This window comes from Psittacula echo (assembly GCF_963264785.1).
Source record: "Psittacula echo genome assembly, chromosome: 2".
In the NCBI taxonomy this organism is placed as follows: Eukaryota; Metazoa; Chordata; class Aves; order Psittaciformes; family Psittacidae; genus Psittacula; species Psittacula echo.
This window is the reverse complement of record NC_137737.1, coordinates 41,880,479-41,904,451: the sequence shown is the minus strand read 5'-3', so window position 1 is coordinate 41,904,451 and position 23,973 is coordinate 41,880,479. Positions and strand designations below refer to the sequence as shown.

Below are 23,973 nucleotides of genomic sequence, written 5' to 3'. Positions count from 1 at the left end.
ACAGTTGTACGTTTTTGGTTCTCAACACTGTATTCTCTGCTTCTCATTGTGCTCCCAGTGGAGAGAAAAAGTGGGAGGAACAGCCTGCCCCACCATCCCTTCCTATAACGGGCAGCATGGGGCAGACTGGCACTCCAGTGCCATGGGGCAGAGGAGGGTTCCCAGGGCACAGGCCAGGTTGGCACTCTAGCGACATAGGGCAGGCTGGGACATGGAGCACCAGGAGAGAGGGTCAGGCAGAACAAAATGCAGGGTAGCATGTGAAGGCCAAACCCTGTCTCTGTTTCCAGATTGATTTCCCAGATAATCTGCATCTCTCCACCACCCAGGAAGAGCAGGGAGGGCCTGCTGTACAACAGTTGGGAAAGAAATGGCTGTTTTATCAGCCTGAGCACAGAAAGCCATTGTTTCACATTGTTTTCCTGTGAATACTGGGAGAGTCAGAGGTAGTAGCATGGTAGGGGAGGTGAAGAGGGTGCAAGGTCAGAAGCAACTCCCAGCTCTAGCAGGCCGCTCTGTCAGTCTTGGCTTCAGCTTGCGACAGACCTTGACCAGCAAAGCAGGCAAACACCAGCCTGTTCTCCCTAGCAGCCTGATCCACAGCTCCAGGTCTGGGTACACCCAGGGCCCTGCGCTAGCGTCTCACTCTCCAAATTCAGCAGAAACAAAGTAATCCCTTTGTTTCTCCAGGGACTGTGCACTGAGGCATCGAATTTCATCACCAGCTTTCTTCCTTACAGCTTCACTGAGGTTTCATGTCATTCCCTCCATTGCAATTAACTGGAAGTAATCCCAGAAGAATACATCATATTGCTGAATTGGTACCCACTTCTCACAGCAATGCTATTAAAGAATGACCTGCGTGTGTCTTCCGTTTTCTAGGGATATCTTTAATGTTCACATCACTGAAAAGATACCTCATACAGACACAAACTAGAACTGGGCTGTGTAACCATTTGTGTTCTTGTCTGACCCTAGGCTGTGCCACAGAAGACTGGCACCATGAACTAACTGGCACACTGTTCTGGAGAAGGATTTTCAGTGACTTTATATTTTATAGTTAAAACCTGGGTGAAGCCTGTATAGTAATCAAAAAGAGGGTCAGAGACAGGAAAAAAACCCATTTCTTTCTACATTACCCTATGAGAGAAACATTTCATTAGAAATTTTTCGGTCTCACTGGGAAAAGAAAGCAAACAGGAGTTTCTCAATGGCTTCCTTAGAACCAAGTGAAAGTGTCACAGTCAGACTTTACCCCAAAGTTCCCCCAAACCAGCAGAGTATATATCCTGGGAGGGCGTGATGTAAAGACCAGCAGAACTCTTCTGTACTCTGCTCTCCTCCGAGGTGGGAGATACACACCAGTGAATACTTCCATCTTTTAAAGATAAGGTTAAACTCACATTTTCTACAGCTTGAAGCTGAAGGAAAAAGGAAAGCTCTGAAGCACTGCCAGCTGTGATACTGCTTGACAACTATTATCCAGGAGCCTGCATCCCACCTTCTACAAACAGTTCCTCCAACAGAAGCCAAAGTACAGTTTACCTTTCCTCCAGCCTGTACTGGTCATTTGCATTCATCTTTTTCTGCCTCTTCAGAACATTCAACATCTTTCACAAAGGAAAATGCAACTTTAGCCTTGTACATCTGCAAAGTCCACTTTTCTTATGCAACTCTCAGTGCATTCTGATGAAGCCTCCCACTGTCCAAGGCTTTATACAGCACAACCATTTTTTCCTAATGCACAGGGGGTCCATCCACACTTCAACATATCAAACAGTAAAGTGGTTTCTGATGTGAACAATACCCAATAACCTACATGTTGCCATTACACTTTAGTCTTGAACTGCAAGCCACAAGCTGTAAATGTGATCCCATTTTTTGCTCAGTTCTACTATCATCTTTTCTCACTAATGTGGCTTTATGCCACATTTAGAAGAAGAGGAAAAAGTTGTGTTCAGGCAGAAGAGAATCACAGTACACTCTTGAAATGCTTTTGGAGGAAAAACATCCTGTAGAGCTATCTTGCAATTCTAAGGACTGATTTTTAGTGAGTAGCAGCATTTATTATATACATATTCAGCACTGTCAAATAACCTAGAATTCTTTAACACAACATGTGTTTTAAATGCAAAGGATGTAAGTTAAATGGTGTTTAATTTAATACACTTTTGGATAAACAGCTTCTTTTCCAGTTTATCAACATTTAAACATCTACTTTGCCTGTAGTAACTTCCATAACTGTCTGCTATAAGCTATATAAATGGGCCATCCAGAAATATGATAGTAAACTCCTGTTTAAACAACTCATGTTCACTCACAAAAATTTACTCATCCTCCCTGCAAACCTCTGTTTTAAGGGTTGATAACCCCTAGAAGATGAACAACTTCTAATATTTTGGTGCATATGAATACTAACATATTTTATTTTTTTAAATCTCTGTGAAGTTGTATTTTCTCACTGTTCTAAAAGAGCTTTATATGGAACTCTCCTGGTAAATGAATTACCGTAAGAATTTATTCAATGCTTTATACAGCAGAAATAGCTACCTTGAAATTATCTGAGGTAAAACAGATACAAGAAAGAATTACATGAAGCAATTAAAACCTTCTCAAATCTGGCTTAAATAACAGGCTTGACAGCCTGGCTTCCGCAATGTAAAATTAAAATGCGAACCTCCAAAAGAAGAGATTGGAAATACCAGTTTTTTCCTTTTGTTCACCCAAATCTGACACAATTAACATGCCAAAGGTAATGGACCCATTTTCTTCAACAAAATCAGGATACGGTCAAAGAGGGGTCTGGTCTGCTGTAAGTACTTGACATATTCTGATAAAATACACATATATCCCTCTTCAGTCCCAGACTGGAAAAACTGAAGGAGAATGAACAGGGAAAGAGAGATTCAGTTTGAATTCTGGCATTGTGACTGTCCATCTTAATCTTCTCTCTGATCTATACTTAAACTATGCTTTGTCCTGAGGTTGTGCCAGTGCTACTTCAAGGTAATTTCCATTAAGTGATGGCACAAGAAATGTTTTCAGTATTCTCAACACACTCCACTATGGACTGAAGGAACAGCAGTTCTGAGATGATGGGTTTGGTGCTTGCAGGGTCCTCAACCCACTCCTGAAAGAGTCAGGATGGGGAGCCTCTGTTATCAAGAGCACAAATGCAAAAGACCTCCCTCTTCAGTATTCCCAAGCCTATGAGATACTCAACATTGCCTTTTGCTGATGCCCCACACCTGACAGTCTCTGCATGCAGGCTGACTGAACACACCAGCCACTTTCTGTGGCCTGATGTTTAGGCTCTTTGCACAGTCATCAGCAACTGGACAATGTGCATGACAGAGCAGCATATGCCTCATTTTAGCATGCCTTAAAGAGGATTAATTCAGCCCCATCTCTCCAATCCCAAAACCTAGCTGTAGTGCTTATAGATGTAAACTGTATCCCATTCACAACAAGTATAGGATACCTTTCTGCCATTATATATGTCACTTTTCAGGTGTTCATAACAACCCTTTCCTGCTGAAGCAGGAAAAGAGCACCTCAGCCTGGACACCCTTAGTGTTCCTTGTTTAGTTAGATACAATCTCAACAGTATTTGCTTTCAAAGTTTATGAAATTATTACAAAGCTAAAATAAGGCTTAGAGCATTTTGTGTCTGTAGAACTCAAACCCAAGTCCTAATATTGCAGCGGTTAGAAAGCAGACCGATTTGCATGAACTGCTTTGGTATTTACAACTAGTTTTTAAAAGTCACACTTTCTCAAAGTTAAAAAAGTTACAACCTATAAGGGCAGCTCTCAAGAATGATTTTTTTTCAGTGACATGTGGCTAATGCACACCATGCTGAATATTAAGGTCATGTATTTATTTGGAAATGTAATTATGCAAATGCTATTTTCATCACTGTAAACATATTCTGGGTCCAGGACTAAAACACCTGGTGCAAAGCTCCTCTTAAGGAGCTGCAGAACTATCTGTACAGTTGCTCTTTATATATTCACAAACACACAGCCTTATGCATATCTGAGTGAACAGATGAGATGCTCAGAGGGAAGAAAGAAAGACACAGATTGGAAAGTTGTTGGTGTCCTCCCTTATTTTCAACCCCTAACATGAAATTTGTAAAACTTTTGATCTGAAGCTATCTCTTGGATTAGAACTGGCAAACCATAGAATCACCTGGTTTGGAAAAGACCTTTAAGATCATCAAGTCCAACTGTTGTCCCAGGACTGCCAAGTCCACCACTAAACCATACCACTAAGGGCCTCATCTGCAGGACCCTACAGGTTTAGTGGTGGATATATAGTCCAAATACAGTACAGATTATTTAAATAAAGTTCAAATTATTTCCTAGTTGTAATAATGAAAGCTTGAAACGAAATTTCAGGCACCTACACCTATTTTTTTGAAATAAATACATACAAATCAGGTCTCACGGACCCTAGATTGCAATATGCCCTAACTCATGCTCTTGTGTCAACATAACCACCAAGCTCTAAGTCTGTAATCCTTGTGGATGTCTGATTTTGTTCTGTCCTCCATTTTCTTCTCACCAATGGATCTCTCAACACATTCATTTTTCTGGCCAAGTGTGGTCAGAGGTGGTTGATTCTTAAGCAAGTTGCTCAGGTGGAAGGGAAGTTTGGGGGCTATATGAAGCTCCGTATCTGCACAGTGGTTAAGGCAGGCAGCAGTTACCTTTGGCCTCTGTGAGCTCAGTATTTTCCAGCTATTCATCTTCACTTCCCTAAAGAGCTCTATAAAAGTTAACAGCACAAACAATATGCTGGAGATTAGTGCAACTCATACACATACACAGCAACTGACTGGCAGCGTAACGATTTTTCTCTCCTAGGGCAGGGTCTATGGCAGGAGAAGCCTTCACAGACCTTTGAGTAAATCTGGTCCTTAAAGAGACAGGAGAGATCACTGTCATCATTGTCAGTGCATAAAATTTAACAACAGTCAGATCACCAACTATTTGTGATGCTGGAAAAATCACTGGGAACAGCATTCATGTTTCAATTTCTTCCCTGGCACAGAGTCACTCTTCTCAGCAGTTTCCCCTCAAGGAATATTATTGTAAACAACTGTCCTATTTTTATGCAAATTCATGTTTTACAGGAGATAAGACAGTAATGATAAATTCTTCCCATTTCCTAACAGTAGATGAGAAAAACTCCACTCCATAAAGAACCAAAATTGTAATATCAGAGTGTCATTCTTAACGGGGGTGAAATATATTCCCTTATTAGCAGGAACAGAACATCATTTGTTCTTGTAACATGATCTGGTTGTCTGGAAAGAAAACCCCTAGTTAATCATTTTATTTTATTATATTTTTTTCCAACGACTGAAATTTACACAAATGAAAATAACTAGGGGTTCATCATGGGTTGACAATACTTTCAGATTAATATCGGGTGGTGTTGCATCTCCTCTAAATTACTAACTACCTTGTCAGATGGCTAATAAGCACTGCAGCCCAGTGCAGCAGCCTCCTACACATTACACTGTCCCCTGGGTGCTAAACGACAGAAGATGTGAGGTTTAGGAACATTTCTCATTGCATAAATTAAGCCCTAGCTCTGCCTTACCTTGTCTCCTTGTCCTTGGGCATCGCAGGTGACCCATAGCCAAAAGCCTGCTTGTCAACTGGAGAGGGCACCACCTCAGCCATGCCTGGGTGGCCAAGGGTGCTCCGTACTTTCGCATCCACAAACACAGGTGGTCCTGGCTCCTTTTTGAAGGACTGGCGGCTGGGGGAAGACCTGTCAGGCTGGATGGTGTGGGGGGGAATGTGAGCACTATGGTGAGGATGGATATCAATCATTCTCATGTCAGCCACCCTGTGGGGTGAGGCAGGAGGTGTTTTAGAGCCAAGAGTGGGCAAATGGCTCTCCGGGTACTTCCGTGACTTTTGTCTGTACAAGGACTGCTCCAGCATTTCAGGCTGCACAGAAGGGTTGCAGTAAGTGCTTGATGACCTCATGGCACTGCGATGGTAGGCTACGATGTGATCGGGGACATCGAGGGGGTGTCCGGTGTGGGGTGCAGCCAAACTCATCCTCCCCTCGTGAAACAAGTAGGGGTCGCCATACAGACCTTCATTTCGGATCAGAGCAAGGTTTTTGTTACTCATGTCCTCGTCTGGCTTCACATCCCGTCTCTCCAAAATGGCGCTTGGGCTGGGAGATATCGAGCGTGAGGCTGGCACACTGGAGAGCCGGTCCCTGGGGATGGTGGCGTTGCCTGGCACAACCATGGGTCGGCCCCCACCGTAGGGAATCCTGGATGGAGAGGGAGGCATGGAGTGGGGTACCGGTGTAGAGGGCGGAGAGCTGGGCATCGCATGTGGAGAGTGCGTGGCAGATCCAGGGCGAGAAGTATTTGGGCCATCTCGGCCCATATAAGCAATTTCCCTCTGCATCTAGAAAGAAAAGGAAAAAGATATGAGATATAATACTACTGATGGTGTAAAGCATGATGTGGGTTGCGACAACCTACAGAAAAAACAATGCAAAGAAAACAAACCCTTAAGACCAAATTATTTTCCAGCTGCATAAGTAAAATACTTCGGCACCTCAGTGCCAAAGAAAAAGAATAGCAATTATAAATAGCAATAAAATGGGCTGCATGTTAAAGGAATACTAGAGTTTTAAAAATGCTTTTATTTACACAAATACTATTTTATCTTAATCTGATGTTCATAGCTACTGAAGATGAAGTCATGGGCTTCAGTGCGAAGGTGTTCTAAGTACATGTAGCCAGTGACAAATTGAAACAGTTTATTGATCAAACACACAGGCTAGAGTTCACTGATTCCAAACCAGGAAGAAAATGCTGATGCTCTGGCATCACAAACACACTTGAAATCCTTAGACAAAAAAAATAAATATTACAACTAATAAGCCATTTGCTTCAGTGCAGGATGTAGCCTTTTGCTAATAATTTGATGTAGTCTTTGTTACACAAAGCACAGGAGAACAACACACAAACCTTTATTGACTGCAACACAGTCAGGTTGCATGAAAATGGTTTGACCTTATACTACATGTGCTATGGGTTTCCTTCATCGCAAAGATAACAGTGCTTCAAAGAGTTTCCAAAGCACACACTGAGTCATTGAACATTTTATCATAGTTTTCTAAGCAGCAGCAGTAACTGCCAGCAGTAAGGAATGAGCAAATGAGGAAAAGAAAAGGAAAACTTCCATACCAACATTAGTGCTTTGTTAACAGAGGCCTTGGCAAAATTCTGCAATGGATACATATGCTTTTGAGACTGTAGCATCTCACCCTGCTCAGCAACGACCTCTCTAGGTGGCTGAACACTGATGGGCACCCATGAGAGACACAGGAGAAATTCTCCTTCTAGCAAGCATCGTGCCTGCTCTGGTGCCATTAGGATAAGGTGGATAAACAGGGAGATGGAAAAGTCAGCTGGGTTCCATCAATTACATATGAAGAGAAAAAAGAACAAAATCACAGCTTCTAAAACTTGTGCTGGCAATTTCAGCTTCCCTCTCCATCACTGCCAGGGGATTGTAGAAAACTGAGCATCACCAAGCCCTACTACACGTTCCTAAAGTTATAGAATACACACTAATGTGCAAGTGGAAGCTGCTGTTCTGAAGTCTTCACCATTTTTCTCTCCTCTCGCTCCTCACTTTGACTGGAGCTTGTGACTGGGTTCACTGCAGTTACAGTGATCCATGGCTGATGAAGCAAGAAATTATGCTCTATTCCTGCCTCACCACAGGTCTTTCCACTGCTAAGGGAATTGAGATGGTGGTATATAAACAATAGCTGTTCTGATCACAGCAGTCTCCGCACTTGGGAATTAAAAATGACGTTCCCCAGGGCAAGAGATCAACAGTCTGGAGTATCAGGTATCAGAAAGAAGAAAGGAGATAACCTGATTATGGCAGCAGCAATAATAAATAAGTGTAGCAGAACAAAGGAGCGCGCTGGGATGGGTCACAAATGAGGCAGACAAAAGCCAACGAGCCAAAGGGGAATGTGGGATTTTTTTTTTTTTTTTCATTTGCACAGAGAATTACTGTAGTCTGGAGTTTAAAATAAAATATAACTAGACAGTATTAATAAAATTATCAGTGGGTATTCAACATAGTTTTCTATGGGCTTGAAGAAACACTGCTATATACTGAGCTGTATTGTACATTCAGACTCTGGACCTGGGCCAGCAGAACAGAAAGACTCCTACTGACTTGAGCAGCTTTGGGACCATGATTCCAGGGGTAGGCAGTGGCAGATGTTTTGCACAGACAGAAGAGCACGGAGAAAGAAAATCTTCCCTGGTTTCTGCTGGACAAGCTATTCCATGCCCTGTTCAGTTGCTTCAGCTGAAGCTACAACAGATGCAAAAGTGTCTGGGACAGAAATCATAGACATATGGGATATGCTGGGTTGTAGTGAGAGGAAAATTCCAGTGTTACCTTGCAGAGAGGAGAATATTTCCATGGAAGCTTTGAAAGCAACAGGTTTAACTTCCCCTAATTTCTGGACTTCATATTCCCATATATGCTCATACATTTCTCGTAAATCAAAGAAATCCGTCAAAGAAAAATTCCTATTTTCCACCTTAACATATTGCCATACATTGAGATGGAAATGAGAAATTCAAGTACAGGTCTGGGCTATGGCTCAAAGTTCTGTGTCCGAGTACTGCTGTGTATATAATGCTTTTGCTTTAAAATAGCACTTGGAGTACAGCGCCTGAATCAAGACCCCATTGGGCTGGGCAGGGTGCAAACGCCTGGACACACAACCCTTTCCTGAACAGTTCACTTTCTATTTTAAGCCATGACTCAGCCCCTGGGTGTAGCAGGCAGAAGGGGGGAGCAGTCGAAGCCGTAGAGTCTAGGGTGCCCAGGGCAGGTGCGGGGACCTAGGCTGGTGACTGGGAGTCAGGCACCCTTACTGCTGCATTACAGTGTCTTTTGCCAACTTGTTGATATTTTCTTTCTTCGCCAAAATCTCCAGATTCTTCACTGATGGCAACTTTAAAAATGTGAATGATGTCTTTTCTTGCCTCTCATCTATAAATCTTCTGTGTGATATTCCTGGCACACTGTTCTGTTTCATATGTACCCACTTTCTGTGCTGATTTTGTTCTCCAGTCCTCCACTACAAAACCCCCACATCGCTCAATGAAAACAAGCACTCTTCCACGCAGGATGTCTTCAGCCACATGTTCCTGGACTTCAACTGCATGACTCAGGAACACAGAAGGAGGATATTTGGCTTATCTGAGCCTCTGAATTTCTAGGTTATATCACAGCCAATTGCTTTGAGGGCAAAAGGAAGAACATTTTTTAGTGCAGTCATAGGATCATGTGCTTTTTGCCTGCAGCCATGTAATACATTTGCCTGAGGGTGTGGTCTTCTTTAGCACACAGTTCTTCACTGCTCTTACTACCTACAGGCTTTACATCCTTGAAGTGGAAACTTGTAGTCTTAATCCTTAGATTAAAATATGGTACATGGCTAGCAATAATTTCTGTATAAAACATTTGAAGTAAAAAGACATCACTAAGAATCTTTCGCTTTCTTTTTCAAACAGAGCAACAGAGACACTGAAGAGTGCCTCTATATACTATAGAGTGAACATCATATAAAACCAATTGTGTTCTTTATTTCAAAACTAGTTGGCATACTCAATAACTTGCTATATTTTTAATGTGATTATGTGCAGAAAGGTAGCAGACCAGCTATTCATCTACCCAAATGGATGACCTTACAAAGAGTCTTTCTCCTGGTAGCTCACACAAAGGGTGAGCAGATCCAGTGCCTCTGCATAGAGCAGAATACAAAGCTTGTGGCAGCTCCCGCCCTCTTGAATAGCACTGTTACCCTGAAAGAAGGAGAGAGCTGAGGTTTCACAAGCCTTATAGATACCAAATAGCAAACTGCTATACACTGGTTCATCAGCTGTTAATTTCTGCGGTTCAACCCAGTCTGCCGTCCATCATCAGGACTAATAGAACACTATGCTGGTCTTTATTCTAAATTTGTTACAGCTCATGGCCTGTCCCAACATGGGCATCTCACAATGAAAAAAACCATTCTCACTTCTGTTTCTTCAGCTACCTTCAGCACATCATTCACACCTGTGGCACACACAAGACGGGGCACATGCACATCAGGGCAAGGCCAGTATTAAGCCTACTAAGCCCATTCAGTGGCACCACACCAACACTTCACCTCACCATGCAGCTGGATACCAGAAGTACAGCCTCACTTGTGCCATTATCTGCTAACATCTCACAGCAAAACATAGGTGAAGGGAAAAGTAGGCCAGAGTTTCTGACCTGGCAGCCCTTCCCATCGCTCTCCCAGGCCTCCTTGACATCAATAGAGAACACACCAACTGGCTTTGACCCAAGGACTTCAGCCTGCCAAAATACCTACAAGGAGCATGTTCCCAAGATAGAACTTATCCAGGCACCCTCTTGGAGACACCCTGGAGTTCCCAGCAGACTCCATTAATCACCTCTCAGGCATGTGAAGCTATTACTTTTCTTACTTACCCATTGACACCCTGAATTTCCCTGAGGAAACTGCTCCTATGCTCCTCAAGCTGGCTCACCCAACAGTAAACAGAGGACAGCTGCAAAGAATTTTACTAAGAGCTTGTAAAGTCTTTGATCTAAAAGCTACAGAAACACTAAGTACTGATGCAATACTGATAAATTCAAGCACCTGTAAAGTGACCTTTTATGGAAATTGCTCACCAGAAGAAAATCCTCTAAGAAAGGAGGCAATCCTTCACTTTTCTAATCAGTAAAGACTTCATTAAAGAACCCCAAATCCAATAACAATACAATCCATTAGTGTGCTCTTTCCTCATAAAAATATAAATTGACAGCTTCAATGTAGTAGTTGTCCAAAAACCTCAGTTTAATCAGTAGTTGCACTGTGTGGTATCACTTCTTTCATGCCTGATCTTTCATTAAGATTGGGTTTGGACAGCTGAAACAAATCCTTTTTTGTAAAACCCCAGTCATATGCAGTTTGAATATTTCTAAAATAATATAATTTGCAATAATAAATAGTGCATTTGGAAATTATAGAATTAGTAAACAGTCTGAAAGGAAATTTTAAGTATCTGTACCGTGACTATATGTCTGAAGCCAAATCCTTATGCTATCAGACATCACTGAGGTTCCTCCAGCTGCCCAAAGCCATACTTGAAAATTGCAAATACATTAGCATATTTTTTAGCTCTTTCTGGTCAGGAACTTTCCAATGAAGAATTATTTCAGCAGACAATGTTAATCCAAAAGATCTAAAACATTTGGTAAAAAAATAACTAAAGACAAAGGTTGAAAAAAAACCCCACAATCCACCCAGCAGATTTCAGTCAAATACTGACATTAGTTCTTATCTGACATCCTTGAAGTGCTGTAGAGTTTTGGCTTTCCAGATTCATAGACCTGGGACAACTCAGATTCTGCCCTTGAGTAGGGACCCCAGTTCTTCCATGGTCTCTTCAGCAGAGCAAGTACTTGGTAATTTTGGGCTGATCTTCTAGACCAAATAGTAAGACATGCTAGCAGTTTCAATGTCCATCTCTCCTCAGCAGTGGACTAGAAATTTATTCCGCAATTTTGGCTAAGAATGTGTCTTCTGATGCTCAAAAGAGAGAGTTGAGACCATGAAACAGCTAACCTAGGCTAAGATGGAGACCTGGCCTCAGCTGAGTCTGGCCCTGCAGTACAAGGCTCTAAGTGCTGCCAGGGTTCACAATTGTTTTTCATTATGGGAACCACATGCTGGTGAAATAAAACTTATTTCAAATGTTCAAATTTCCCATGAATGGGAGCTCTAAGACCCAGCTAGCTGTTCTTAAGATGTCCCAAATACTTCCATTGTTTTTTCCTGCATAATTTTCCAGACAAGGATTTGCAGAACTCCCCGAGAAATCTCTACACTTATTATAATTAACTTCCCATTCTTAGTAGGCATCTAGGTTTCAGTTCTTTAGCTCCTTTTGCACAGTTTTGGTATATGCCCAGCTGTAAAATCTCTCTATTGTGGTGAAAGAAGAGTTGAGCTAAAAACTCAGAACACCTATGAAACTGTAATTTTCTGGTTCTAGTGACTGATTACACCAGAACAGAATACCTAATTGCACATATATGGATATGTCAAGAGAATCACTGGAGGTTTCCTTTTCCATTTATGCTCAATTCTGTGTTTTTCTTGTCTTGATCAACAATGCTGCCATCAGACAACATAAGATGTTTTTTAGGATGAACCTGTGATGATAAATGGTGCTGAATCCATGCAGTCTTCCAATTTCTATGTTCACAGTCTTGTCTTTTTTTTTTTTTTTGCCAGGCTCAGCTGCCTAGAAGCTGACATGGACAAAACAGGAGAACCAGAAGATGATGTTCACTGTTCTAGGAGGTGGAATTCAGAGCACATAAACATGATCGTCCAGAAAGGAGGCATCCTGAGTGAACCATATTCAGGTGTCATTACCATGCTACTCAACATCACTGTGACATACATTCTCCATACATTTCTGCCAGTTGTGCAGGTGTACACAAAGGCTATGGCATACGCACTATTTTATCTTCAAGAGCAGAATTTTTAGGATACCATACTGTAACTGCCACAGAGCATCAAACGCATTCTGAACATTACTGTCCCTTATTTTATATCTATTTTATAGCTATATCTTTAAAGCATGCTTGTGCACGAACCCAGTCCCTACAGCAATACAAATGTTTTACCTCAAGGTATTTTACATGTCTCAGTATGTCCTTTTATATCCCTGACTACATATACACTTAATTCATACCATATCCTAAAGCTCCCATGGGGAAAACAAAGAATACCTAGTTCACTTTTTACGGAATGTAAAACAGATCCGTAAAATACTAAGTAACCGCAAAACAAATTTAATGGTAATATCAAAAATAATGTTTGATTGCTTCACCTTGCCTTTAAGTCGATGTGCACACTGAAGATGGATCGTGCAAACAAGGAGAAGGGAGAGTTTCAAACCAAATCATATATAGACTGCTTTTTCAGGCATAATTTCTTCATCTATCCTGATGCTACTCTGAGTACTCGTTTCTACAACTAAAAACATCCGCAGTCTTATTACACTCTTAGACAACATTGCTACCTACGGACAAATAAAGCAATCTTTGATAAGGTTTTTTTGCTCTGAAACAATTAAAGGCACTTACTGTTACTTAAGGAAATCACTTGTATAGCTACAGCAGTGAGATGAACATTTGGTTCCACTTCTTCTAATAAAGCACTTTCTGTTTTCAGCCTTGAATCTAAATCCTCAGTCTATGGTATAATATTTTGTATATCCATGCCTTCTGGGAAAAGGTTTTGAAACAGTGAAAATGTTCCTTGTTCCCTCTGCTCACAACAGGGGCAGGCCATCTTGCTTTAACCAGTCATCTAAGTAACGCTGCTTCAATAGACTGAAGTACTTTTCCACATGACAAGCCTGCAATTTCTCCTCCCCTTCGAAATTAGTCACTAAATAACCTCCTTGGCATGTCACCCAGTCACAAACTGTGCAACACTATGTGATTCAATCGCTCAACCATTTTTTAATGTGTGCCCATAAGATGTATAGAAAGAGACTCACATCATAGAATAAAGTACAAGAGAGACTCACAAAGGGGAAAGCCATAAATAAAATCGTGAGTAACCTCTGTTTAGGCAAGAGAGTGCATTTCAAAGGCAACAACATGAAACACATACATATTAATTCCCCAACAGGTGAATAACTGCAATTATTTAGAAAACCCAGTACTTACAATTCTAGGAGAAAAAAAAATACAGCACTTATAATCTTAGAAGCTTTTTTCTTATTCAGATTTCATAGAAGGAAGTGCAAGCCCCTTCCGTGGAGGAGGCTGTCTACTCATTAACAAAGCACCTGAGCTGCTTGGCCAACCTGAACTTTGGGGCCCCTATAAATCAATTTCATAGTTATCTTTGCAGCGCACCACACTAGACGTGATGATTTTATTTTGTTTTAAAAGGTTACAATAGAGAAGGCAAATGTAAAAAAAAAAAATTCAAACAGAAAGGATGCTTCCCTCCCTTCCATCCCCTCACCTCGAAATACCACAGTATGTAGAAAATGTCTTCTTAAAAATACAGTATTCACAGTCTAAAAGAGATGGCACTTAAACATCATAGGGAAAAATCTCATGGTATGAGCAATTTAGTAGTTATCTTCTGGTTGGGGGGTGGAGGGGTAAGGTTTTTTGCTGTTGTTTTGTGGGGTTTTTTTAACTTGTTTTTGGTTTTATGTGAGCAAAAAAAATGCCTATATCATAATGACTGGCATTCAAAAGAATAGAAACATGATTTAAGCACATGACTATGAGCTAATACTGCTGTAAAGAACCAGTTGTAATGGGACCTTTACTGAAGTAACATTTCTGTATCACAGTATTGCTTTCAGTCCCTCAGCCATTAGTGAGGGAGGCATCATTCACTTCCGCTACAGAAGGGCAACCTGACACAAAGGATGTAAGTAACAGGACAAAGATCAGAGCAGATCTGGTAGCCAAAACTAAAAATCTAGGTGTTCCACCCCTTACTGTACCCAGCCCAACAGCAGAGAAGTCCTCCAGCTCTGTAGACAGCTGCTGTGCATTCTCATTTGTAATGTACATTGTAAATTTATATGCCATTATTGGTCTTGACCAGAAATCCATGAAATTACATGTAGTGTAATATAAACAGTCTTTTCAGAAATGTGAAAAATACTCATTTTGTCTTAAATGTTTAGTTTTCAGTTTTTAGTTTTCAGTAAAATATTTTTAAATATTATTTTATTAAATATTTGCACTAGAACTATAATAAAGTATTATTATAGCACAGAAACAATGTTAAAACTATTTATTTTTATTTCAAATTTAATCAGTCAAGGCTTGTTTCTTGCTGTATAGGAGTAAAGCAGTATTTACCATTGAAGCATCTGGTTTATATTTGGCAGGTTTAACTAACCAGTCAAGCATCCCCTTTTAATGAATGGATGTATATACTTGACCTAGTTAAAAGCTGCTTAGGTATGCTGACCAGCCAGACTCAAAAACATCAAGAGTAAGAAATACAAGCAAATTATCCTAGTACACTTTTATGCCACACATGCTTTTCAACAGTGTTAGAGAGTATGTTCTTCCATCTATGCTCTTCCTCACAAGCTAACAAACCTTCAGTGAGAAATCACATTATTATGCTAATATGCAGGATAAAAAAGACCACTATATTTCATTGCAGTTTCTCTGCAATGAATTGCAAGCTGGTAGGATGCACATTTTCAGTAATTGGACTCTAGCATGATAAAGTATATCCCAGAACATCAGACATACTATAACTAGTTCTCCATACATCTGGCACTATATGCAAGAGTCTTCAAGTACGTCTGATGCATATGAAAAGTTTTTCATTAGTGGAATGAATCTTCTTTTAATTTTAAAATACATCAGGCACAACATCATAAATATTACACAGATATATCATTACCAAGGGTGTAATTTAACTTGTAGGTTCTAACAATGCATACAAACCATTCAAGCATCACTTTCCATTTCAATTACTTTATCAGAGCCCTCAAGCGCAGCCTAACTTGCCATGTATTATCCCATGTTTAATTACTTGCCATATATTTGTTTATAATGTACTGTACAGAACAGGAGTTCCTTTTTCAGTTTAACCCCCTATAGAAACAAAGGGCATGCCCCTAAGAGGCACAGCACCCTATGCTTCCATGAGATCAACCCTGGAAGTTTAGGTTAGCTTATTACTTTAAAATAAATGTTAACGTCTATGTTAATGATAGGCCCAAGTTACCACTGAGCTAAATTGCCACTCACCCTGCTTTTTTCTCTGTTATTAACAATCCTGATCTGTTGGACCTTTCCATCAGTTTGCCCAACACATTAATTCATTTTTTTTCTTTCATTTTTTGTTTGCTTCTTTAATTTTTTAAGCAGAAAAGATGTTAGAGACACAACATCAGTAAACCACACAATTATAAAGACAAGGAATATTTACTGTGGGGTATACACATGTGGCACAGATGTAATTTATTGCTTGACTGCTGATCAAAATTCTTTGTCCCTGATAACAGCTCTTTTGGTTCCTATTCCTTTAATAATATTTTCATGGATGGAAATAATTAAGCAGTTAATGTCTTGTACTGCTGTAAACAACCATTTCCTTGACAGAAAACAGGGAAGCACTTCCAGGCTGGATTGCTACTCACTACCTCAGGACTTGGTTTTATTCTCAGCACTGTGGAGCAAAGCTTGTGATGGAGGCAATGGGGTTTTGCTTAAGTGCAACAAGTTAGTGCAGTCCAGCAGAATCCAAATCGAAAGTTTACTTATGATGGCTTTTACAGCTGTATTACAAAAGAAGCATTTCTCCTGTTTTATTTTAGGTTGGGTTTTGTTTTTTTGGGTGTGGTTTTTTTCTTTTTTGCCAAGGAAGTTCTCATGCCACCCCCCAGTTCTATAGCCTACCCAGCTTCTAATTCTGAGCTAAGAAACTAACAGTTTAGGAGGGCAAATACCTATGTATGGACTCGGATGCATGATCTCCAAAATCTGCAGTCTCTGATACACAAGACTCTTGAAGGTACCTGGAGAATCACCATCAGCATCTTTCTTCCATCTGCTTAGGCAAGCACCATGACAGAAACCTCTCAGTGTGGCTATCTGCTTTCTGCAGTGAAAGGAGAGATACCAACCCTTAGCTTTGCCTTCAGACATTCAGCAGAGGAAGAAAAAAGTGGTCATATCCAATCCTGATCCCTGAGGTTCAGAACACTGACCCCTGAGTTGCTGTCCTTCACAAAGGCACCAAGGTGACACACACACTAGCACCCAGCCAAGGCTGTGCTGGTGCCACGCTGCACTCCACAACCACGAATAACTCTTTCAAATTGGCCTCAAGTTTCCCACATCAGCTCCCCAGCCCACTGCCCGTATTTATTATATCTAAAAGATGTGTGTGGTGTTTCTCTGAAGACTGAAAATCCTACAGAAGCTCTTTGAATTTGAGAGGCCAAGCTAAACAAACAGGGAGGGAACAGAACAGTTCTGGCTGCCTGACATATGGGATTTGAGATTATGTACAGACTACACTATCTTCTCCTAAACATACACATTGTTTGTTATTCCCTCTGTTTACTGATTCCAAAGGCATGCAGTGAAACCAATATGCCTTGGTGTAGACATAAGTGCCATAAAGTTCTCTTATGCTCATTCCAAGCTCCATAGCTCTTAAAAAAAATGCAAACAAACAAAAAGCCCTCCCACACCCCAGAGCACATAAGTACTAGCTAGAGTGAACCACTATAAAGGGGACCGGCAGCTCTACAGCTTCACTGCTGGCAAAGCAGCACATTCAGTAGAAGAGCTGGAGCTTGCAGTGTGAAGCAGCCTACATGTGAGCACCTAAGCTCCAAGAGAACAGTGTTTCATTGTAACATGTAAATTACATTATGTATACATGCATACATACATGTTTTCCACACCAGCAGTACATTTTTGGTCTATCTTTTGGTGATGGCAGACCAACATAATCAGGAATTTTAGATTTCTAGGGATTTCAAAAATTAAAGGCAAGCAAATACAAGTGGGAAATCCTGTGCTGGAAACTCCATAAACCTCTCAAAATTTATTTTAAGTTTACAAGAGCAAATATAGCCAATTCTCACTGGAGTTGCATGAAGAAGGTTCTGCAAAACTGAGCTATTACGTCAGGTCTGCAGTCTGTCTCTCTACCCTGTAATTTAAACCTCATGCTTCCCCCCTCATTTCTGTACTGATTTAAACAAAGATTTTCCTAGCTATAGGAAAGTATCACAGTATGTGTCACAGGCATATATGCATTAAGCACCTCTCAAAAGCTAAGACAGCACTATTAGTTGCTCTGTAGTGCGGATTTGTCTCATCTAATATTGCATTAAAAGACAATCAGCCAGGCACCCTCCAGAGTCAGCTCACTCCCTCTACAGCCAGGTAGGGCAAGATGCCCTTTGGCTTTCCCAGCCTCTTGCCACTGACTCCAATGGGCAGCAATTTCTACCCTAAGCTTAAAAGGATCAGACTTTTTCCCGAATTCTCTCTAGTGATCTTGCTTGTTTGTCTTTTCATTTAGCTCACTTTCTGCTCCGTTCTTCATCCTATTTTTTCCCTTTTTTTTCTTCTTTGTAAGTGAAGCTGAGATACTGTAACTAGAGGGGATAATGGCAGCCTGGTGGATCCAGCCTGGCCTGGGGTTTGTGTTTGACTGAGCTTAGAATTAAGGGTCTCTAGCCTGAAGCTGGTAATAAGTATTATTCTTCAACAGACCAGTACAGAAGCTCTCCTTTTCCTCTTCCTACCATTAGCACTTTTACTTCTGCCAAAATTTTTTAAAGCCTAAATGTAGAGGACTGAGTTTGTAGCATGAACTTCTTCCTGCTTAGTCCACATGTAGTGCGGAAATATTAATTAAAAATAGCAAGAGTCATATGCTGCAAACATTAACTAATACACAACTCATGACTTGAACTCAGTGATCTTGAAGGTCTTTTCTAAGCTAAATGATTCTATGATTCTATGACACTGGGAAGAGATGGCTAGGTAAAGAAGAATTACATGAGAAGGTAATAGGGAATTCTGAGTGTAAAACTACACAAGAAAGAGGAAAAAAAAGACAAAACAAAAAGTGAATGAGACAAGGTGAAGGACAGTAATAAGAGCTTGGGAAAAAGGCCAGAGATGAAAGAGAGATTGGAGATGGAGTGCTGAGAACTAAATAGGGATATAAGAAAGGGATAATAAATAATAAAGAAAAAAAAAAAAAAAACCCAACTAAAATAGGAGACCTAAACTAGGAGGTGAGGCACTGATGGGAAAAAAAGGAGGATTAAAGAGACTGTAGCATATGAAGAAATATTCAACAAAAACAAAAAAATCAATGAAAGAACGAGCAAACAGAATGAGAATGGGAAAACATGAACTAATGCAAATTTTCTTTAAGACTAAACAATTTTACAATGGTTCTTCTTATTACAATGCTGTAGTCTATCATAGCAAGCGTGGGAGAGTGAGAGAGGAAGAATGGAAGGAGAAGAGGGAAGAACAAAATACATCCAATGTAAACTTCTTTAGTTTGCTTTAACATTCTTAGGCTTTGTGGAGGTTTTGGCAAGGGTGGTCAGAACATGAGGATGGTTTTTAGGAAAGAAGTGAGCAGAGCATTTCAGGTAAATGCCAGTTGAAGTGACTTGTGAACTCCTGAGGGGAAAGAAGCTATGACCATCACTTGCCTTCGCAATCCACACTCATATTCAAAACGAAGATATTTGAGATGCACTTTAAAGTGACAAATGGCTTTTGAAACCTAGCACTTAGTTCAGCGATTCCCACTGAAGATGTAGTTAAGGTTCAAAACAGCTTCATACCCTTCAGACACTGCTGAAAATAACAGCTTTTTACAAGTCAGGCTTTAGCGCACCCTCTCTGAGACTCAACATGCAGTGGGACTGAGTGCTGAGAGAGAATGCTGAGGTGGCTCTTGCCCTCTGTACATGTCTGGTCATTAGTGCGGGACAACAAAAATTCTGGTTTGATGAAATCACCACCAATCTCTGACAAGTGATGAGACATGTCACATGTATGTGTGTGCATGCACATGTGCACACAGTTTTTACTTCTCAGTAAACTTTTTCCTGTATCAATTCCATCATGTTATCAATGCCCTGACCACAGACGTATGACCTCAAGCTCACCTGTGCAGCAAGAGCTTTTTGCCCATCACAGTGTCCAACAGCTCTTCCCATTCTTAGTCCAAGACCACCTTTTTCAGGTCTAAACCAAGAATCCAGCAGAAAGATAAGGGGAAAGCAATATTACACTTCTTGCCTTAAAATGTTGAGCTTATAACATGCATCAGCTTAAATCTAGCTAGAGCAGCAGGCTTTATATTTGGACTAGCCTGGTTACACCTGTATTGAACCTGCTGACACTCCCTAAGTGACACTGTCACAGATTAGTGGTCAATGAGAACTTCGGTGACATGCCTGGTGAGCTCTGCTTGGAAGGGAAGGGAGTGTAAGGCCATGTAGAGCCTGACCCAGCGAAGTTCCATGACAGCTTCCAGCCTAGCCACGCTTTAGGCAACCTGAGCAACATGATGCATGAGATGCAGCACAGTTTGCATTGGCCTGACTGAAATCACAGTGCCTCTGTGTGGTTTACTCCTCCAGCAACATTCCATTGTTTGGGCATTACTTCATTCCTGGTTGGAAATATGGGAAGCATCTAGATCAGTGAACAGGCACTCATTTCTGCATATTTACAAGTGTATTTCATTTCTTACAAACAAATGGAATGTGAGAGTAAAAAAAAAAGTAGTTAAAATTATCCAATTAAGCAGAGAGAAGTTAATAAATCTCTCATGACTGATTCTCGTATGCTTCTTTAGTGTACTCTCAGACAGAATAGCGTGGTGAGTACACTAAGAAACCTCTTGGCATTTCAGCCAAGATTTTTCAGGGTGTTATCACAAATTACAGAAATATAAACACACTGAAACATAACACATTTCAATCCTAAAAAGGTTGGATTTACATAATTACATCACTGGTTTGCCAACATCCACATTTATCTCATCAGTATAGTATGGCCCACCCATCCCATAAGCTATCAGACTGTTTAGACTGAACATATAAAAGCTGTTACTGGGGTTTTTTTAAAGTTAAATGAAAGTTAAATGATGACACCCCTCATAACTAGTGCTGCATTCTAACCAACTCTTTCTTTTGCTTTCAAACTGTTTATTTCTTTTGTGTTTCCACAGCTGCTTTTTAGGTAGAATTTCCTGAGAACAAACAAGAGTTGTGTAATTCATGAAGATGTGGCAAGCATTTCTTCTCCTCTCCCCGTTCTCCTTGAAGAGATCAAGCACATCACATACATAACAGACAGCCACCACCAAAGCAGGAAGCCAAACCCTTCAGACTAGTCTCGGTTTCAGCGCTTCCTCAGGGCACCACTGAACTGATGGGGTCATCCCTGGTTTTTTTTTCCAAAAAAGGAATAGTTTCAAATACAGTTCTGGTACAGATCAGCAGATTTATTTGGTTTAAATATGCTCTATATCAGATTTCTGCTCTTTAAAAAAAGAAATACTGTTAGTAACTGCACTCATAAATCAAAATAAATGCATGGCTTTCTGACTAACTACTCGGCTCTTATTTTTGTTCCATACTTGTATCTCTTCACACTGCACTGAAGCCAAATAAAACTGAATAAATTGATATGGTTAAATGAACACAAAGGAAAGCATAGCTCTTCATTTCATCTGGCATTACCAAACAACTGAGTCAAAATACAATTTCTACTACAGATATATGGAATAGGTTAGGATGTAAACAATATAAAAATGTTATAAACCAGAGCTGATAGTTAAAAGACCTAAGAAGTGTGTTTATACCTGATGCCTGCTGTATCCTGTTTCTTCCAATACGAGGACATAGCAAATCAGAAGAAGTAAGTTGCTGTGCTGAGTTTAGGAGTCAGCAGTATCAGCAGGAGAAATGGTCATGAAAGCCTTACATACAGCTGAATTTTGCAACGTAAATGTCCAAGCTGCACAGCATCTCACAGTTATAAGGCCCAGCAGTAATTGCAGTTTCAAGTACATCTTTCGCAAAGTTAGAAGTGCTATCAGTGCCTCAATTAAGAGTCGTCTTAGATCACAAACTTCTTTCCACACTGCTTGAGCCCTATGTTTTCATTTAACTTCCTTCTATCAAAACCAAAAAAATATACAAATTGGTCAGTGTGGCTGAAGTGAACAACCTAGTTTACCAAGGTCAAGATATTATAGTAAATATTGAGAGACAGTGGGACTAGCCCTTTACCCAGCACACCCTGTGGGTCTTTGGACTTAGTCACAAGGAAATCTAATTTGCAATGATGTAAGAAAGGCATATAGTCACACAAAAAAATAATTTCAGCATCACATCATTTCTCATGGAGTCCTGTTGCCTGCTGATATTTGCAACCGTCTTGCTTTTGCCAGCTGAGGCTTTTTTTAACCCTAGATCTTAACATGTATCCAAGAAAAGATATTTTTACTGCTCATATTTTCAGAAGTCTGATTAGTTTTCCAGAGCCCTTATTAGAAAAAGTACAATCCAACATGGAGAAGAATCAAGGTCCTCAGATATGTAGCTGTGTTCTCCCAGACACCAGGTACTGGTTAAACTCTTCTTTGTTAAAAGGAAGATAGGGACAGAATTAATTTTCTTTAGCATTCATTAGTCTTATCTAGAGGCAAGTGAAGACTCAGTGGAAAGCAGAGGATTTAGGTAATGATTTTACACTTTGGATATGTGAAAAATTTCTTGGGAAAGCTACGGTCCTGAATGACAAACAGATGGCAGGTCTGAAGCAAACAAAACCAAAACCATGTCTTTTAACCTTACTTGGGTTCTAGGAACCATGGTAACAAAACATCCACCTGCACAAAGTGACAGCTCATTTGGAATACTAACTGGAAGTCATAAAGCTTGGTTGGACTTTGGCTTACAGGACTCCAGCAGTTCAGATAAGCTACCTGGTTTACAAAGGAGGTAATGGAGGACATCCTCTCCTAATAAGAGAGGTCACAGCCATGAGCATTTTTATCATCTGTCAGCGTGTTTAGGGAGGTCTGGCAACATCTGAGTTTGCCTGCTACTTAGGAATTTCAAGTAAACAGCCAAATTAGTGCAAATAGTTCTACTAAAAGGAAGGGCAGTGAAAAAAAAAAAGGAGCAAAACTTCTAAAGAATTGGAACAAGGAAACATTATGTAAAAAGAGATGGAGTAAGAATAAAACCAGAAAATAGCAGACAATAAAAATGGACTCAAATCCAATCCTTATGTTGTTATTCAGGGCAAGCTATCACTGAAGGCAGTGAAAGCTTTGCCTGAGAACCTCAGACTTACGTGAGAGATAAGAATTCTAATTTTAATGAAGGACAGAAAAGACCTTCACACAAGATGGATCATGTGCTGTTATTAAGTAACTTCATTAGCTCCAGGGCAAGCTCTAAGCAAACCTCAACATGAGAGGCAGGTTAGCTTGAATACAGGCCTGTTACTGGGAAATAAAGAACTTGCCCCCTAAAAATTCCACTAAAACAACTGCATTGTGGTTGCAAGTTGATCTGTTTCCACAGACAAAACTCTGGGAGTTTCCAGGTGTGTGCTATCTACCAAATGACACTCCTCTTATACTAACTGTAAGATTACTTGCATGGGTGAGGCAAGCTCATGTTCCTTGGAGGGTTCAGTATGAAGAACATGACACTTTCTTTCAATGGCCAGCTTTGTACAAACTTAAAATCCATCCTCATTATTTGACTATTTTTTAAAAGATATGTTCTAAAATGTTGGTATAGTAATAGGATCTATATAGTTAAATTCCTAACACACAGTGTTTGTGAAATAAATATAATACACCAAAGCACATAGCCATCATATTAAAAAAGCCACAACTAGTATCCATCCAAGTGTAACACAGGATCTGCATCTTTAAACAGACTGAGTTTTTTCCAGAAAACATTTGAGATTTATATATTGGTTTATGTGTAGCTAAAATGAAAAAAAAAGATTTTTTCCCTTAAAACTCTATCTACTTTCCCAGTAACTTTATACAGGAATAGGTATTGCATATCAAAGGACATATGAATGAAAGAGAACAGGTACATTTACAGTCTTTCATCACAGTCTGATTTGATGCAGCTACTTCTCAGTGTCTGCAGCTCTGTAGTTGCATAAATAATTGTCAGCTACTGACAACCCCTTCAAAGCAAAAGTAGTAAAAATCAGTAAAAAAAAAAAAAACAAACCACAACATCAGAAACTTCTTTTATATATTTTGTTCAAATCTCGG

The 23,973-nt window shown here is 40.2% G+C and overlaps 1 protein-coding gene across 1 annotated transcript in view; it reads right to left on the bottom strand.

Annotated features, from left to right (window-relative positions):
• Nucleotides 1-23,973, bottom strand: part of KIAA1217 — a gene marked incomplete at both ends in the record, with an annotated part of 184,618 nt that overhangs the window by 45,309 nt on the left and 115,336 nt on the right. Inside the window, one exon of the mRNA XM_080639653.1 lies at nucleotides 5,614-6,446. Within this exon, the coding sequence (XP_080495779.1) occupies nucleotides 5,614-6,446 (833 nt within the window). The remainder of the gene's footprint in view (nucleotides 1-5,613; nucleotides 6,447-23,973) is intronic.